Source organism: Channa argus, chromosome 4 (genome assembly GCF_033026475.1).
Source record: "Channa argus isolate prfri chromosome 4, Channa argus male v1.0, whole genome shotgun sequence".
NCBI lineage: Eukaryota > Metazoa > Chordata > Actinopteri > Anabantiformes > Channidae > Channa > Channa argus.
The window spans coordinates 12,764,601-12,782,120 of record NC_090200.1 but is presented as its reverse complement, the minus strand read 5'-3'; the positions used below and the strand labels follow the sequence as shown (position 1 = coordinate 12,782,120).

General features: G+C 37.6%; 2 protein-coding genes and 1 long non-coding RNA gene across 11 annotated transcripts in view; 2 read left to right on the top strand and 1 right to left on the bottom strand.

The window, feature by feature from the left end:
* Positions 1 to 59: 59 nt before the first annotated feature.
* On the top strand, positions 60 to 995 carry LOC137125097 (uncharacterized). The gene is made up of 3 exons (XR_010914085.1): positions 60 to 185; positions 375 to 553; positions 747 to 995. It is a non-coding gene; the product is annotated as an uncharacterized lncRNA (long non-coding RNA).
* A 1,329-nt stretch (positions 996 to 2,324) lies between these two features.
* Positions 2,325 to 16,112, bottom strand: LOC137125068 (anoctamin-9). 4 transcript variants are annotated; one of them, XM_067499994.1, is made up of 26 exons: positions 15,976 to 16,112; positions 12,658 to 12,773; positions 12,424 to 12,546; positions 11,711 to 11,785; positions 11,486 to 11,608; positions 11,277 to 11,413; positions 10,897 to 10,946; positions 10,723 to 10,781; positions 9,958 to 10,037; positions 8,999 to 9,133; positions 8,822 to 8,915; positions 8,685 to 8,745; positions 7,888 to 7,970; positions 7,694 to 7,798; positions 6,975 to 7,139; positions 6,857 to 6,893; positions 5,657 to 5,768; positions 5,486 to 5,543; positions 5,281 to 5,378; positions 5,004 to 5,200; positions 4,770 to 4,922; positions 4,511 to 4,658; positions 4,296 to 4,418; positions 3,899 to 3,992; positions 3,655 to 3,767; positions 2,325 to 2,812 (listed from the first exon to the last, which is right to left on the bottom strand). In XM_067499994.1, the coding sequence occupies exons 3-26, from the start codon at positions 12,442 to 12,444 to the stop codon at positions 2,797 to 2,799; spliced, it is 2,337 nt and encodes a 778-aa protein (XP_067356095.1). In that variant the 5' UTR covers positions 12,445 to 12,546; positions 12,658 to 12,773; positions 15,976 to 16,112; the 3' UTR covers positions 2,325 to 2,796. The 4 variants fall into 4 exon arrangements, with proteins under 4 accessions (XP_067356095.1, XP_067356096.1, XP_067356092.1 ...); XM_067499995.1 differs by lacking the exon at positions 15,976 to 16,112 and adding an exon at positions 13,256 to 13,368 and having other exon boundaries at positions 12,428 to 12,546; positions 12,658 to 12,953; XM_067499991.1 differs by lacking the exon at positions 15,976 to 16,112 and adding an exon at positions 13,256 to 13,366 and having other exon boundaries at positions 12,658 to 12,953.
* ano5a (anoctamin 5a) overlaps positions 16,099 to 17,520 on the top strand; it is an 18,746-nt gene continuing 17,324 nt past the window's right edge. For 2 of the 6 annotated variants that reach the window (XM_067499971.1, XM_067499969.1), the window contains exon 1: positions 16,099 to 16,340. In XM_067499971.1, coding sequence (XP_067356072.1) covers positions 16,271 to 16,340 — 70 coding nt within the window. In that variant the 5' untranslated portion in view covers positions 16,099 to 16,270. The remainder of the gene's footprint in view (positions 16,341 to 17,520) is intronic. The other 4 variants (XM_067499973.1, XM_067499972.1, XM_067499970.1 and 1 more) reach the window with 3 other exon arrangements.

Sequence of the window (17,520 nt, the reverse complement as noted above, 5' to 3'; positions counted from 1 at the left end):
ACAATCTTGAACTTACAGCTTTACAACTAAAGACACGCTTGATGCTATAGCGTATTTACGTCAGTAGATGGTGCTGCTGTGCCTTTGTGGATCCACTAGCTGCAAGTCCCTCTACAGCTACAGCGCATGTGCTGCTTACTAATAAATACGATGGATAGTGACACATTCCTGTCTCCTCTTCACAGGTACTGCAAAGCTTTACATTTAATACTGTAATTTCTTACTAAACTGATTTGTATCGTCTTAAGATGCTTGTAGTTGCTAACGTCACGAGCAGAGAGCAGAAGCCTAGAAGCTTTCCTTGTTCATTGTAACTTTGTATTAGTGGGTGAGCAGCGATAATGTTTTGTAAAGGGAAAATATCTGTTCCAAAGGCTGAGTGTTGACCAGCCAGCTGCTTTACGTAAAGAGGGAAACGCCGTGCGGAACGTGTTTGTACACAGTCGTGTGTGTGACATAGAATTCAGCTGCCGCCATTACACCGAGTAACGTCACCGCATGGCGCCAGTGGATGTTGTACCTTGTGTAGCAGCCGCAGGTCAATATGGTTATTGTAAGTTTTTTAAGAATTGATATTATTTTGGGAACTATCTATGTTTTAGTAAGTGAGTATCTTTTTTATGGTTTTGTAACTTATTTTCCCTATGTTGGTTTTATTTCCACTGTTTAATGAATTGTGTTTTAGTTTTGACTTTTGTTTGAATTTTCTGTGTTTTGATTTGAATATTTTTGTATTGTTTTTATAGGAGTTGCAGATTGCGTCATGAGATAATGTAACTGAAAGGGTATGAGGATATGAAGTATTTACGAATAAACAAGCGCTGGCGTTGGAAAGACACTCATTCCTGTCTCCCCTTCATTGATCCACAGTGCACTCAGGCCTGTGAGTCACTGGTTGCCTGTCCAGATTTCCCCTAGGTCTGATGCCAGTAACATTTCAAGTGGCTAAAACCAGCGTAATGGCTTTTAAAAAATAAATATTTTTTTAAACTATCTGGAAACTGAACAATTGTGGTTAAATCAATAAAGTATCTTTTACAAAGTGTAGGCTACTTTATAGTGACAGACACGTTTGCATAAGTATAACCTAAAATGTGATCAGAATTTCTCACGCATGCCAAAACTTGTTCTTGTTTATTCATTTGCTAAGGAAAAAGATCATATCTCACTAATTTGTGTGTGGCAAGTATGTGAACCTCCTGGAATATCAATCCATTCCAAGGGTAAAATGGAGTCAGGTGTTTCACATAGTGGGACTACAATCAGGTGTAGGTCTGGGAGACCCTGTTTTATGTTAAAAAAAATAAAATAAAAATAATAATAATAATCATCATTATCTAATACTAATCTTGAAAACACGGGATTGTGTAACTCAAACAAAGGTGATTTCTGAAGACATTAGAAGAAGGGCTTGTGATGCTCACAAATGTGTAAAGGGTTACAAAAGAATTTCCAAAGTGTTTGGACTCCACCAGTCAACTACCAGATGGATTATGTACAAATGTTGAACATAAAACACCACTGTTACCCTCCCCAGGAATGACTGAACAACAAAGATCAGGAAAAAAGGCATGTTGTACTATCCAGTTTAATCTCTAACTTCAGGTCCCTCTTGCCTTGGCTAATACCAATGCACTGTATCAATCCTACACTGATAAACAAAAATGGGGATGGCTGAGCTACAAGGAGAAAATTACTACTCTCCAAAAAGACAACTGTTGCCTGTCTACAGTTTGCTCAAGGCCATGTGGATTAACCAGAAGGTACTTGGAAGAGCGTTCTGTTGAAGGATGAGACCAAAAATCTGTTGGCTTTAACAAGAAGCGTTTGTTTTTGTTTTTTTGAGGGGCAACAAACACTGCATTCAAGCATAAGAAGCATCTCATGTCTGTAAAACAGTGTCGGCTGTGTCATGATTTTGTTTTGATGCCTCTGGACCAAGACGTTTTGAAACAGAGTCAAAGGATAGTTTGGGGTTTATACATTTTAAAATACAACTAGTTTTAAGTCTTGCTTGAAAACCAATCACATTTTACTTCATATTTATACAGAAATAGGGTCATTTTAAAAAGGTTTACAAACATTTAAGTAATAATGTATATACATATTAAATTCAGCCTTAAAGATTTAGCATGTGTCATTTCAATGTAATTACAAAGAGTAAAAATCCGAATTGCCAAAAACAGACGATATGACCTAATGACATATACTATTTCTGAAATAGTGTACCTTAGATATAAAAATATATTGCACAAATCTCCTCAGTCTGAATTATGGCCCATGTAAGATGTTTTAACTGGCAAAATTAGACTTTAAATCAGGACAAATGTTTCTTCCTTTATTTCTCTATATAAAATATAATAATGCAAAACATTCCTAGCCCTGACACTGTCAGATTCTATCTGCAATAATGCAACAATCATCACAGCGCTTTTTACGATATAAGGCAACATTGTAACACAATTGGTACTGTATTTGCAGTAGCAGTATAACTTTAGGCATTCAATAAAAACGATCACATACGACTCACAAATATAGGGATCCAACAGAATGCTGTCAGTGCATTAAAATAACAATTTCATGAAAGACATGTCAGTTTCTGTACACTCTTCTAAGTCCATTTTAATGGATGTGAATTCAGATAGCCAGCACTTAACATTTAACTGTAAACACAAGAGAGTGATGAGCGGCTCTCTGAAATCTTCACAGGGATAATTAATAGCTTTCAAGTTGACTCAACACTGTAGTAGTCTGGACACCTTGTGCAGCACTTGTTTCTTTAGAGTCTGAATGTTGTCACACGTCAAATGACCTGGAAGAAATAAAAGCAAGGAACGGTTAGATGCTGTATCAGTCCTAAAAGAAAGTGGTCAAAACACTGCAAAGTGCATGTTAAAACCAGACTTTTTAAAATGTTTTATTTAGCATAACCTTATTCTGAAAGCATAATTATAGTTACAAACTACAATAAATATGTCAAAAATGTATTCAGAGAGATACAAACGGAGCAATACTGGCTGCATTTTGTACTTATTGTGCTTCCACTCATTGCATGTGTTAACTCGGAGGGTAAAGTCACTGCAGATGGCCCATATATGAATGGGAAGAATGTGGATTGAAATTGAAGACTTAAAGGTTTAGAGATTTTGACTTGTCAGAATAGGAAAAGCACAGGTGGAGCTAATAACATAATAATGACTCAGTACAGTACTGCGATGCCAAGCCACAAATGAGTGCTTTTGTTAGTCACACCTGGGTTTGACAAAGGGCTCCTCAAACTGATCCTTGGTGACATTAGAGAAACAAGTTCTCTAATGCTAGTAGGGCCAGGGGAGGCATTTTCCAGGTAAAAAAAAAGAAATGAGAAGCACTTAAAAGAAACATGCAGCTTTCCTTTAGGGATGTAGGGATTCAGTATAAAATTTATGCTAGTGCTCTCTCCACATATGAAATGTAACATAATTTAATCTATAAATGGCACCACGTTGAACGCATTTTGATCTTTTTTTTTGTCATATTGGTAAGTGAATTAACTAAAAATATTAAAATAACAGTAACTTTAAAAAATATATTTATTATTATAAATAACACAGCCACATAAGACACATGGTTTATTAGGATACGTGGTTTGACCATATACTGTGTGAGACTCACCTTAGTTCCTCTTTTAGTCTGTGAAGTTTGTCAAAGAGTCTGTCATTTTTGACCTGCATCGGAGCACTTGGTACAAACCAGGCAGCCACAAATTTGCAGAAGACAACAACATGCTGCAACAAGAGAGGCAAATGTAAATGAAAAGTTGGGGCTTTGAGCATTTACTGTTGACTGCTGTAAACTGCTCCAAGAAAAGAAATGGAAGAATGTGGCTTTTTGCTTGTGTATGTGCAAAATGATTTACCTCAAAGAGAATCACAAATGCAAAGCGCACAGCTAATATTAGCCAGAACTGTGGGGTGAGACTGTAGTCCTCACTGCTCCTGTAGTCCCTGTAACTGTAGAGAAGAACAGACAAGAAAGATGTTTTCTCGCCTAACAGTGTTTTCTTTTCATATTAACAATCAATTCATGATTGTGAAGAGCAGCTGTAGTGACAAGCAATCATTTTTACACAGCCTTTATGAAAACAGTGTAATACTAATACAGTAATTCTAAACATCTGAGGTTATGATTTTGCTGTTATAATGTCAAACAGTCAAAATGTCATTAATTACATTTTTTGATTTCTAACAACATTAAAGTCAGAATCATAGCATTGGCATGCTTTAAAGGACAACGATAACTAAACTAGAACACACCTGCAAAAAGAGACGTTTAAGCCACTAGGCGTCTTCATCTGATCTATTGAAAACTCGTTTTTCAAATTTGTGTCATCCATTCGCGCAAAGGAGAGAGTGTTGTTGATGTACCCAGCCATGCAGCTTTAGAAATACAAAAGGAAAAAAATATTTAAAGACAGTGTTGCACACAACATTGCAAAACATAAATATTTTGTAGAAAAATGCACACTCACTCAATATCTGTTACTGTGCCATTGGCGCATGGGCCATAGCGGTACTGGTACACCAGTCGAGGGATGAAGTCCGAAGATACACCAATGACCAGGCCATTTGCAATGACAGCTAAGACACCAATAGCCTCTAACACGTCTATCCACACCCCTGAAGAAACACATCATTGGTATGAGGAGTAAACGTGTGTACATGTGTTTTAGAGACACACTGCAAAGTAAGAGGTAACAGGTTAATTATGAGTCTATCAGTGATCCTCACCAATATCGTTGGTTTTCTTGGGAACCATTCTGCGCTCGAGAGTGACCATTTTAATGGCATCCAATCGTATCTCAATAATATTATTAATGAGGGCTAAGACCGGAGCAAGGGGAAATGCTGCCACAAATATAGTGGTGAAGCTGAACTGGATCACTGAAGAGAGAGAACAGTAAGATATTATTGGTCTAAACTAGTCTAAGCTTTTGACATTAAAGCATTCTGCAGAGTACAAACCCATCTCCAGGAACTCATTGAACAGGCTAAAGGAATCAACATCATTGAGGCGATAGTTGCTGAGCCAGTCTCGAAGTTTGCAGTTATCACACAGTTCAGCTCCATATTTGGCCTCTGACTCATCTTTCAGGTAGCAGTGGGCACATTTCCTCTGCAGCCTCTGGGTTTGTCTCCTTTTAAACCACCTGCAGAACCAGCTAATGCAACCAGGGGACAGTTTGAATCAGCCTGTACTAAATGTTAGATTTGTTCATGTGGTTTCCCAATGTCTACTTACGGGCCAGTAAATTCAAAGACATTGCTGATAGTTTGCTTTAGTACCATAATGATTGCCATTTGGATAAATAGGTCTGTAAGACATCCACTAGGGTGACACTGCAAAAAAATAGAGTAAAAAGAAATAAAAACAAAGCTACAATATAAAAATGTTTTTTCAAAGAATTGGATACATACAGTTACTACTGTACGGTATGTTTACTCACCTCCTCCAGCCTCCATATCCCTGCAATTCGCACATAACCACCAGGATGGCCATTTATCCTGTGATGTACGTTACAAAAACAAGTCATTATTAGTATGTTGATATCAAACGGGTAACATGGTATATTTCCCACAAAAATCAATAAACCGTCAATAAATCATCAGGTTCTTACCGCCCAAGAAAAAAGGCCACATAGAAGAGTGAGGAGAAATAAGTGAAGAACTGAAAGGTGAACATCTTGACGGTGAAACTTTTCTCAGTGGCAGCAAATGATCTTGTTTCCTCTGGTAAAAACAAACTCGTGTCATTGTGTTAGTGTGCTTGAGATGCAATATTTGCCCAGTGGATGGCACAATCTCACACACCTTGCAGAAACCATATTACACAGAATATTAAATTTACCTTGATAATATTATTACCCTGGTTACTCTCAATTTTCCTTAAATATTACATTTTTGATGATGTTTGAGTGCTAAAATCTGTGTGTAGAAACTCTAGTGAACTGGACACATCACAGTTGGACTTGACTACACTCTGGCCACACACGCTTTTTCCACAGACACAGTTGTAGTGTTCACCCTAAGCCCTATAGCCCAAAAACCCTCAGGCTTGCTGTTTGTTCACGAACACGGCCTTTCCTACACCATATTAAAGACTCTAGTTGCTGCTACATATACATAAATTTGCCAGGGGCAGCTCCATTTGGAGTTTTTTTCATATGATCTGACTTTGACAGTAGACCGTAAGGAAAGACAGGAAACCAGTGCAGAGAGACAGAAGGGTATAACATGCAACACAAGCCCAGCAGTCAGGACTCCCATCAGAACCGTGGATGTTTTAATTATATAAGACACATCTTAACCACTCGACTAACAGACAAAACATTTTCTGTAGGTAATCTGCGCACAAGACTAAATGTGTAAAATGGGCTTAAATAAATCGTTTAAAGAGCCAAACTCCTTGACAAAACCATTTGCAAATTGTGTTACAGTCTGAATCTGTAGCTTTGGATTTGGCCCACTGAATAGTAGAGCTTTCAGTCTATTTTGTCCTTGTCAATCATGCTGTTAAGCTGCCTTCCTAAATCTGCTGCCAGGTTCCTGTCTGTTATCTGTTTGTCAAACCAGCGCCCTCTCTGATTACCTTACTTCCTGCTGCAGCTCTCCTGGATTTGCTTGCCTGTTCTCCCTGCCCACCAGATGACAACTGCTACCCATTATTCAAACAATTGTTCATTTCACATTTTCTAACCCTGAAACACATCATATTTCAAATTAAATCATACTGTAAGTATATTATGGGATTTGTAGAGCTAATATATGGTTTTGCTACTATGTAAAAATAGGAAGATGAACAGAAAACATAAACAGACCTAATTCACAGAGCTTCATGGCTACAATCCTGTTAACCTGCAAAACAAAGACATGGTCAGAGTCAAAGAGAATACTACTAAAAAGACAGAGATGCCGTAAATTTAGAGAACTGTGTACCCGTGTCATGACAGTGATGATGATGTAATGCAAAACGGCCCCCAGCATCATTGCTGCGCTGGTGGAATAGTTGCTCAGAAACTCCCACTGTCCATTAGCCAGCAGCACTGCTGTAATCACCCTGAAGACCACCAAGACATGGGTCAAGCCAATGATCACCAGTATCTGACAGAAAGAAAACACAAGCCAATCAATGAATAGAAATGCATAAATAGATAAATAAATATGGTGTCTTGCAGCTCCACTAAATGAAACGCCTGCTTAAAAAGGTGTGTTTTGAGTTCTGATTTAAAAGACATTAAATCTGGGGCCAGACCCAGTTGTAGGGGAAGATTGTTCCAGAGAGTAGGAGCTACTATAGAGAAAGCATGGTCACCCCATCTCTTGTATCTGGTGCGAGACACTGCCAGTAGGCTCTGCTCCACATGGCTTTAGGAGTTCGGATAAATAAGGTGGAGCAAGACCTGTCAGTGCCTTAAAAAAAAAAAAAATCGACCTTGGATTTGACTGGTACAGAGAAGATAAAACCGGGGTAATATGTTCATGCTTTGGAGATTTTGTTAGAAAACATGCTGCAGCATTCTGTGCCAGCTGCAGACATCCTAATGATGATTCGGAAAGTCCAACATGAACCTTGTAACCTAATTCTCACTTCATGCCTAATTAACATAAAGATTTAGACATTGTACTGTATCAGCTCTTGAAAAGCGAATACCCACCATAACTGTGACACAGATTAAAACCAAAGTGCTCCGCAGATAGGAGTGCTTATGTTTCCTGGGTTTACAGTTTGCATTGTTCACAATTTCCAGGATCAGTTCCTCCTGTAAGTGATTTTAACAGAATCACAAATCAAGCACTGATCTGTTGTTACTAAAATGGGATATAACGAGCAAAGCTGATTACACTGTACCTCCTCTTCACACCAGTCAGACACTTTCCATTCACACACATATGAAGCTCGATGTCTCTTCCAAAATGCCAAAAACAGTGTTGCTGTGCAAGAGAAGGATTTATATAGTATGAGTTAATAAAGACTTATTAACATATTCTGATTGAAATACAGTGACATGTTTCACTTTTCTGTTCTTTATACATTCTCTTTCTTTAACTCATCTAACCCTTGCACACTTTCCCGCAGTTGTGCTGATAAATTTTACTGAAGAAAATCATAATTTTTTAAGTCCTTTATTCAACAAGTAATACAGTATGAAATTGAAATTAAATGCAAGCATTAAAAAAAAAAACACTAAATACAGAGATGCCCAATAGAGGAAAAACTGAATAACAAAGTAATTGAGCATTTAAATGTGTTCTTATAGATGACTGCTCGACCACCCCCACGGCCAGATGGCCCAATCTGATTCAGATGTAAGTAGCCAAGAGGAGTAGGTTCTCTAACTGATGTGGTATCTCCTTGGCAGTGTCTGTCTCAGCAATCATTAAAACATCCAGGCAGTTGGATAAATATATTTAAAGCAGAAAAAAAAGATTTGTCTGTACAAGTTGTTCACATTTACGTAAATGCACAACAGTACTTAAGAAGAGTTACTGTGTCAGAGCACCCTGATTATTGTTTTTATTTTATCAAACATGACAACTGTATTGGTTTTAATGGGGGTAATAAATGCTTTGTATTAAGCCTCTGAATATTGAAAATACATCACAGTTTCCATCAATTCAAGAATGAAGTAGGGATTGGTAACTCACCCCATACTGCCATGAACATTGCAAAGAACACTGTGCCATTGTTGTCAAACAGCAGGCTCATCTAATAACACAGAGACCAGTGGTGAGCATCAACAGAAAAGAACAGCATTTAATTAATAGTATATGCATTCATGTACCTTGGCGTATGCACAGGTGTCAGAGAGCTGCCACACTTTGCATTTATTGTCACACAGTGGACACATGACTGTGTCAGTCTCACAAACCTCCTTTCTACAACACAACAGGCATTTTAGTTGTTACTTTGTAAGCAGCACTGTGATGACACATACTGCAGAGCTGTGAATAAAACTTACATGAGGGGTGAGCTGTTGAAGAAGGCAAGGCCATAAAGGAAGACAACAATGCCAATGACAGCAGGAGGGATGAGCAGAAATGTGTACCAACCCAACCACAGGTAGTACAAGGCCACCTTCTCCCCAAAGTAGTTCCTGACATGCACAAGTACACGCACACATCACTGTCCACTGAAAAGTACATATGTTGTATTTTATGTAAGCAATATGTAAAATTTCTAAATGTTGTTCTAAAATGTATTATAGTTCTAGTTATGAATTTATTACAATATTAGCCCCAAATCTTATACCTCTTCTTTATGCAAATATACTTAAGAGTGGGAGACAGATGATGTACACTACGTGTGTTGCTGTATATGACATTTACAAACAGTATCTAGTTCTACAACAGTTCAGCATTAACAAAATATATTAGTAAAGTCTGAATAAAATTTACTTTTATCACCACATATCCATAAAAAAGCAATATAAGTGTTTATCTAAATTTCATGGGAGTGTCCAGACTTACATCTATTTAAAATACCAACACCGACGATGGCAACAAGTACTGGACTGATTATGACAAAACTTCATGATGAATCATGATCTTGTCACAGATGTGTAATGTTAATATTACAATAAAAGCCAATAAAAGGACTTAGTACTCCATACTGTAGCTAACATATTGGCGTGAATCTTAAATATATCAGTTTTTCATCTAAAATTTGAGGCATGATGCCACTTTATATTGTGTTCTACATCAACAAGACATCAACTCTTATACGTATTATTGTAGAACATTTTAAATAATTGGTCCAAACAAAGATTGCATAATGCGTAGTGAGGTGACATGTTTGCTGTGTCTAGTTAACCCTTGAACTTACTTCACAGTAAGGGGACATGGAATACAATAAAGCTACAATAACTGTAACTGTATGAAAAGCAGAATAATGAATAGGCTGTTGTGTTGCAGTCCAAACCTGACAGCAGTTATGGGTTGCCCTTGGAGACAGGCTGTCCATCGTGCCCAGCTCTCCTTCAGCTCTCTTTGTTTCTTTTTCTAAAGCAGAAGCACACAAAATAAAATATGAAAAAAAAACAAACACTAAGACGAAGAAGCACTTAAAAAGAAAACAGAAGCTTATGATGTAATATCATTGTGCTTATATCATCATACTGGCATACTTGTAACAGATTTAAATGTATACAAGTAAATATCCTCATGAATTAATTATTCATCATATTTGGAATGACATTTAATTTTATGTAAATGCCTTTTCCTCTCAGAGAAACACACATATATGTGCACAGTTACAGTTGCTTACACTGCACATAGTACAGTATGCCTCAGTATTCACTTACTCCCAGTATTGGATGACTCACTCCATTAATATGACCCACATTGCATCTCTTTGAACAAATACTTTTTTGGCAGCTAGGCATTGTTTTGGAAGGCCACTGCCAAGTTTCAGCTCTTAAATTTAGAAAATCTTAAGAAGATAAAAAACACTTTAGTGGCCATGTGAAAAGCAGAGATCTATCAGTAGATAATAGTGTCACCATCTTTAGTGTAAGAATGTGTGAGAAGGGAAAAACAATAACAGATAGTGTCTTAAAGTACTGTATCATCTAATAGATATATTTATTCATTGTTCCTTTGTTATCAGTTTTTATCAGGTTCTGTCACAATCATGCGCAAAAACCAGGACTGATGTGGTAACTATATTGCTGTTGTTGGGTTTTACCTCATGTAAGCAGAATCTTGCTTCAAAAACCTTTGTCTTTACGAGATCCCTCAAACACTCTGTGAAGATTAACAGGTGAAATGAAAAACGTAACAAAAAAAAGAGAAGAAAAAAGAAACAAAATTGGAGTCGGTTAAATGAGAATAATTTGAATTTTAAGTATGTCTTTCTCACCTCCTGAATGGATAAAGGTGTGATTCAAGATGAAGTGGACGATCCTTATCCTAAAAAAATGACAAGCAGGCTCTCACATTTTACAACATTTAACTTAAGAGGTAATAACAACTTTAATCAAACAACCACTGCTTTATGGACTGTTTTAAAATTTGCCCTTTCACAATTATAAAAAAATTTTGACTAAGAGACGACTAAAACTATAATCTAATTCATACACACGGTGGGAAGCTATCTGCATATATGTTACCTGGGAAAACAAAATGTAAGTGTACAGAATTTAAGGAACAAGTACCGTGAAATTATAAGATGGGATACAGCACTCAAACAGCCATGGATGCTATTTAAATGCCACAAATAGTTACAGCAAAAAGTTTTACCTGGTGCTGAGAGGCACGATGTTCTGATCCGAGCTCCAGTTACAAGCATCAGAAACTTTAAGCAGATACCTGTACTTCTCAAAAATTTCTTTAGGTGCTTGAATCCCATAGAAGACAAGATCATCATCTATAATTTTCTAAAGGGAAGAAAAAAGACAACATGAATTAATTAGTCGTGTAAATTTGCATCATTAAAGACAAAGACTTACTGTGACTCTCATGTTCTTTTTTTTCAATTCTTCAATGTATTCGGTTTGCTTCTTGAAAGTCCCTCTCTCCTGGTTTTCAATTGTTTTGGCAACCAGAACATAGTCATACGATAGTGGAGTGTGCTGTGTGACAAAAGATACAATATATATTAATTTGTATTTTACAAATTACTGAGCGACAACTAGTTAGCATAGTTTTACAGTGGTCAAAGTAACTGGTCTTACCACAGGAGGAAGTGATGTCTGTTCATTGCCATTCTCTTTAACCACTCCCATGATTTCCAGTAGTTCAATACTCGGCTATAGAACAATATTTAACAAAACAAACAAACAAAAAAAAAACAAAACAAGGAAAGGTCACCAAAACAGCTGTACACAAGGTCCACACCATGTAACCATTTTTAGTTTTGACCTATAATAATAAATGATTAGGTTTAATTGTTCCATAGATATGTAATAAAAGCCTGGTGAAATTACCATTGTCATTCTAAGAACCCTATCTAAATATAACATAGAGGTGTATCAGTGGATGCCATAGTGCCCTGAAACACCTGTACTGATCCTGACTCACCCTGTACAGCTCAGTGCAATAGGTGGAAGGTGAATTCATATGCATGTCCCCACTGCATTTCACTTACATGACAGTCTAAACATTGTTATGCCAAAAACATCAAAGGTGTGTCGGCCTTTGAAATGCTTTCTAATAATTACGATCCATTACATTACAGGCATTTCATTCACCGGTAATTCCGATTAAAACATCTTTATTCGTACACGAGTGGGCTTGTTAATCACTGAGGCTGACAAGTGCAGGGCTGCCAGTCACGGTAAAGACAGCAGGCCTATGGCAACATAACACAAGATCGTAAAGTAGGAGATGGCCTCAGAACAGCTTCGTTAGGTATCGACACAATCTCTGTATGAATGTGATCGCCTACCTGCCTCTTGTGGACGGGCATGATGATGGAAAGGGGCTCAATGCAGATGCGACTTTCCGGAGTAGAAGAAACGCTCCAGTCACTGATCCCACAGCCTCGTGCTCAGCTCGCAATTACGCCAAACTATAAAATGAGATGAAGGCTCTTGAACAGGTAGTTGATAACTTCCGTACTTCCTCTAGGGAACAAGCCGGCTGTTGTTGCACTAGCTAAGGAATGTAAAAGAGACTCTACCTGTTGCTGGTGGTGTTACAGCGTTTCCCTCCCCAGCCTCCACCTTCCTCGTGGCCCAGTCTGTTCGGCGGAGCGGTCAACACAGCGACAAATAAAGCGCCCGAGCGTTTCAATAGCTACTTGGGAAAAAGACACAATCTCGGTATGGCTCGTCAGGTGCGATGGCATGGCATGTTTTTCATTGCCTCCTCCTCATTGATGCAAAACGCCATTAATGCGCCGCTAGATGGAGGCAAACTCACTAAATCACGGCGCTTGGCTGTGGCTGAATCATCCTACACACGAGTTCGCGCTGACTGTGACATTTGTTAAAAGGAAAAAATAAATAAATAAAACATCTCTTCTACACTTTGAGTCATGAAATCGCAATTTGAGCATTTCAAGGTCTACACTGGAAAAGCTGTGTCATTATCATTCACAGCACAAAATTAAGCCTCGAAACAGGAAACAGCAGGACAAAATGAAGTCAAGCTGATTCATTCTCAGTATTAAAACCTGGATAGGCTATATCTTTAACACTATTTGTAGCCATGGATGTTTCTAGTTTACGTGAACAGCCACAGGTTAACTTAGCATCCAATGTTGCAAATAAACTCACCTTAGATGTTTAATGGTGGGAGCCTAATGTATATACTTTAGCCTATAATAATTGTGCCTCTGTTTCCTGTATGGGGTGCTCCCAGTATTACAGTAGCTTTGTAAGTTGCTACATCAGCAGTTTTACTTCTACTGTTAAATTCCTTCTTTCAGAGACAGACTCAGTCAAGAAGGAAGTAGTCATTTATACCTTGAGATTCACTTCAAAGAATTGAGATTCGCTTCAAAGACTTACTTCCTACAATTTTTCAACTGAAAAATTATGTGGGTAGGGTATTTCAACTATACTTGAAGTATAACTGGTTTCCAAGGAAAGTGTAACTCTTTGCTCCAAAACTCCAATACAGTTGAGCAGCTTATATTTTTTTCACGTGTCATTAAATTATTATAGTATTATTTACAATACTACACATGTGATGTATATTTTTAACTTTAAACCTAACATGTGAAATGGGTGGTTTCATTGTGCTTTGTTATTAAATCTGATTGACACCATTAGACTTGGAAACCTGGTAAAAGAGTGCACACCCAGGGAGACCCACATGTCATTGAGGGGAGGCACTAGAAAAAGTGGTCTTGAAAATAAGCAGCTGTATTTTTGTACTCAGCCACACCCCACAGAGGAGGATAACATAATTACACCAGCACAGGACTATGTAAACCACTTGAAGGGCAACAGAGAGGGACACTGCTACTAAATTTGACCAGAGTTGAAGACCAGACTACAGAGGTGACTGGGAGGAGCAGAAAAAAGCTGCTGACAGACCCTTTGCTGAACTCCCTTCATGGAAAAGACACACAGACATGTGAATGATTGGAAAGTGAAACATAAAGTTGTTTTTAAAAAACAGTAAGAGTCCAAACTCTGAGTCCTTTAAAATGGCCCTTCTAGCAGTGTTTTCACTGTTTACCAGTGTTATTAAATACTTTCAAAATAATTACCTAAAAGTATAAAATGATCACGGAGGGCAATTATAATTGGACCAGATGTTTCTCTTAAGCTATCAAACATCTTCTCACTAGGAAGACTACTTTAATCCCTTGTGGATCCTTGATATGAAACAGTTTTGGAAATGCATGAGTTAATAGGCTATGTGGTTGATTGTGAAGGAGTTCCTGGCAACTCTCATAGGCCTACATTTTTGCCAAACTAAATACATCCATAAGCAAACACATTACGTAACCGAACAATGCTAAAGGCCATCAGAGCCCAAGAATCCCAAATCATCTTCCTGTCTTTGTTTTACAGATTCAATACCTATACAATAAGTGTTTATAAGCTGTGGATAATGGTTATATTACTGGTTAATTATTTATTTAATTAACGTGTAGAATAGTAATAACATATGAGTTTTGGAAATAAGTCTTCGAGCATGACACTTATGTTTTCTTCAACTTCTTTAAAGTGGCTACAGAATGTATGATAACTTATCTAGGCTTTAAATACCTTAACAGTCACAGTCTTGACAGATTATATAGATAGATAGATTTTTATTATTTAACTAAAAGAATAATTTGTGATTGTGTTTATTGGAAACTGAGAAGCCTTGTTAAAAATAAACGGACATGATGGAATAAGAGGGGTATGTCTAATGAGATGTAACTAATCTATAAAATAGAATTATTAAAACCATCAGAAAAATGCCATATCAGAAAAATGATACCCAGTTACCAAGTGGTGGTGGAATGTAAGGCCTATATTTAATTAAGTACTCCGCACTCATACATGTGGACTAGTACAATGGTGAGGTAATTCAGTTTACTTCTAGGTGATTTATAGGCATTTAGCTATTGATACTAAATTTAAACAATTTGAAGCATCCCTAGGCAAGCCATTATCAAAAAGCTGAACACAGGGCTGTTTTCTGACTTTTTAGGGATGTGTGAACAACAGAACAACAAGACTACATATTTGTATACAAGATGATCCACATATTAATAGCCAACAATATTCTAAGTGCATAAGATACATAAGGGCAAACTTAAACAACTACAGCAGTAAAATGCTGAATAGACAATAATACGCTATATTGGTCTTCAAACATACTAAAACACTGATATGGACCATTTTTCGGTCTAATGAGTACTTGTGGTTCATCTGATGCTAATAATATTGCACCTTTACTTAAGCAAAATTTTGAATGCAGGCGATTTTAACATATGCTATTGTTTGTGGTATTGGTAGACTACATTTACTCAAATAATGTTCTGAGGATTTCAAAAATCACAATAAATCATTCTGTACACCTACCTACTGTACAACCAATTTCACAGGGACAGCACATACTCGCGTATACTTGCTATATTATAACATATTGCATCTATTTACAGTTTACGGAGGTGTCATCACTTCCTGACACCAAAACCTGGATAATACTCCTTTTTGATTGGCTGGTGGGTGTCAAACCTAAAAACTGCTGGTCTCCATGGAAACAACATCCTTTACGAGCACTATTCTAAGTGAACCTCCACTGACTGTTGCTAGAAAAGAAATGAAATATTGTAGACTTAACCTGGCTGTCTTTTCTTGTATTTTCCTTCTTTACAAGTAAAGAAAGACATTTAGAAGCCAAACTGGACCCCTTCCCCTCGGCCCTAATCTAAGGAACTCTCCGGAGGAAACTCCAGCTTGTCTAGATTAGCTAAACAGCTAACTTGTGTGATCAACGCTATGTCGTTTTTCTTTTTTCTGTCCCTTTGTGCTCGTACGGTTTGACATACCTAACTGCGTTTTGGTACAGTGGCTGCACACAACCAGGCCACACTATTGGTCTGTGGAGAGGAGCCACTCCCCTCATGAGCCTCCCTCAGTGGTGAAGTGATGCAGTACGAGTCCTCGGTCAGCGGGTGAAGGAGGTCTGTCTGCAGGGTAGCCTGAGGAGCTAACTTAGGTGGCTCTGTCGAGGACGGCTGCGCGGAGAACGCCCGGTTTAGACAGTATACCAACCGTCTGATTTGGGATTTTATGGTTTTCGATCAGGACCAGTAGACGCCGGTTGTCTACACGAGGGTCAACATGCACCGAATAACGGGAAAAACAGGAGGGGAAAACTTGATTGAGATGAGCCCCGCGGAATCTTTTAACGGTGAGCACAGCTAGAAAGCCGAAGCGAGTTTTACATTACAACTCAACGTTTCTGTGAAGTTTCTGTGCTGGGCTCAGGATATCATTAAATCATGGCTGGTAACCCTAGTAATTACCCAGTCTGCAGGGCTTAAAACAATTTTAAAACAATTTTAAAAACTTTTTGCAGGACTAACAACGTTTAAAACATTTCAAATAGCATTATTGATTTGGAGCATTGATTGACAACAGCAGACTGAAAGTTTGTAAAACTTAGCATTTCTTAAACATTTTAGGTAGAAATGCCTTAACCATCCCTGTAACAGTACCCGTGTCCACATTCACCTACACGTGTTAAAATCACTTTATGTAAGTTTAACATCTGCTAAACAATTTAAAAATGGTTAATTTGCCCATTAACACCTTCACCAGCTCTGGCTTTCTTCTGACGAAAGCAGCAGTGAGTCAGCCAGTCAGCCTCTAACAGCTGGCCAGCCTAATGGAAAGATTTATAGAGACACTTTATCCACCAGCACAAACCCCATATTTCTCACTGCTCCTGGCTAATTATGATATGTAAACAATAGCTTAGACAGAGAGTTGTGATTTTACCCATTTTTTGGATAGTTGGAGAGCAGATGAATTACAGTGGATGCCCTCCAGCAACTATTATCTGTATAAATCAATGTACAAGTGAATTGTTTCATCTTCAGCAAAGAGAAAAACATATTAAAGTGGTCTAATTGAAAATTAAGTGTGAGTATTCACTACAGGATCATGAACTATAGTTACTGTTACCTTGGTGTTGTGTGTTGTGGTAGCAGTGTTGAGTACACATCATTCTCACAGTTACACAAATTCATATTATTTAAATATGGAGACACAAGATAGACAATGGTAACTGCTGATGGACAAGAGCCTCTGTCTGTCTTCCACAACCAAACAAGGGTGTAAAGGCTGTATTCCTATTTTGCTGTAGGCTACCAGCAAACTTGAATTTCTAGATTATAAATACATTATCAAAAGTTTCTAATGTCACTGTAACATATGCCCATAGATATAGTATTTAAAAAAACAAAACAAATACAGACTACATTGAAAAACTACCAAAGAGTAGTAGTAGCTTGGATATTATGTACTGTATCTCTCACTTTAACAATTAACTGTGTTTGTTGTCAATGTCTAGTATAGCTGAAGTGTGA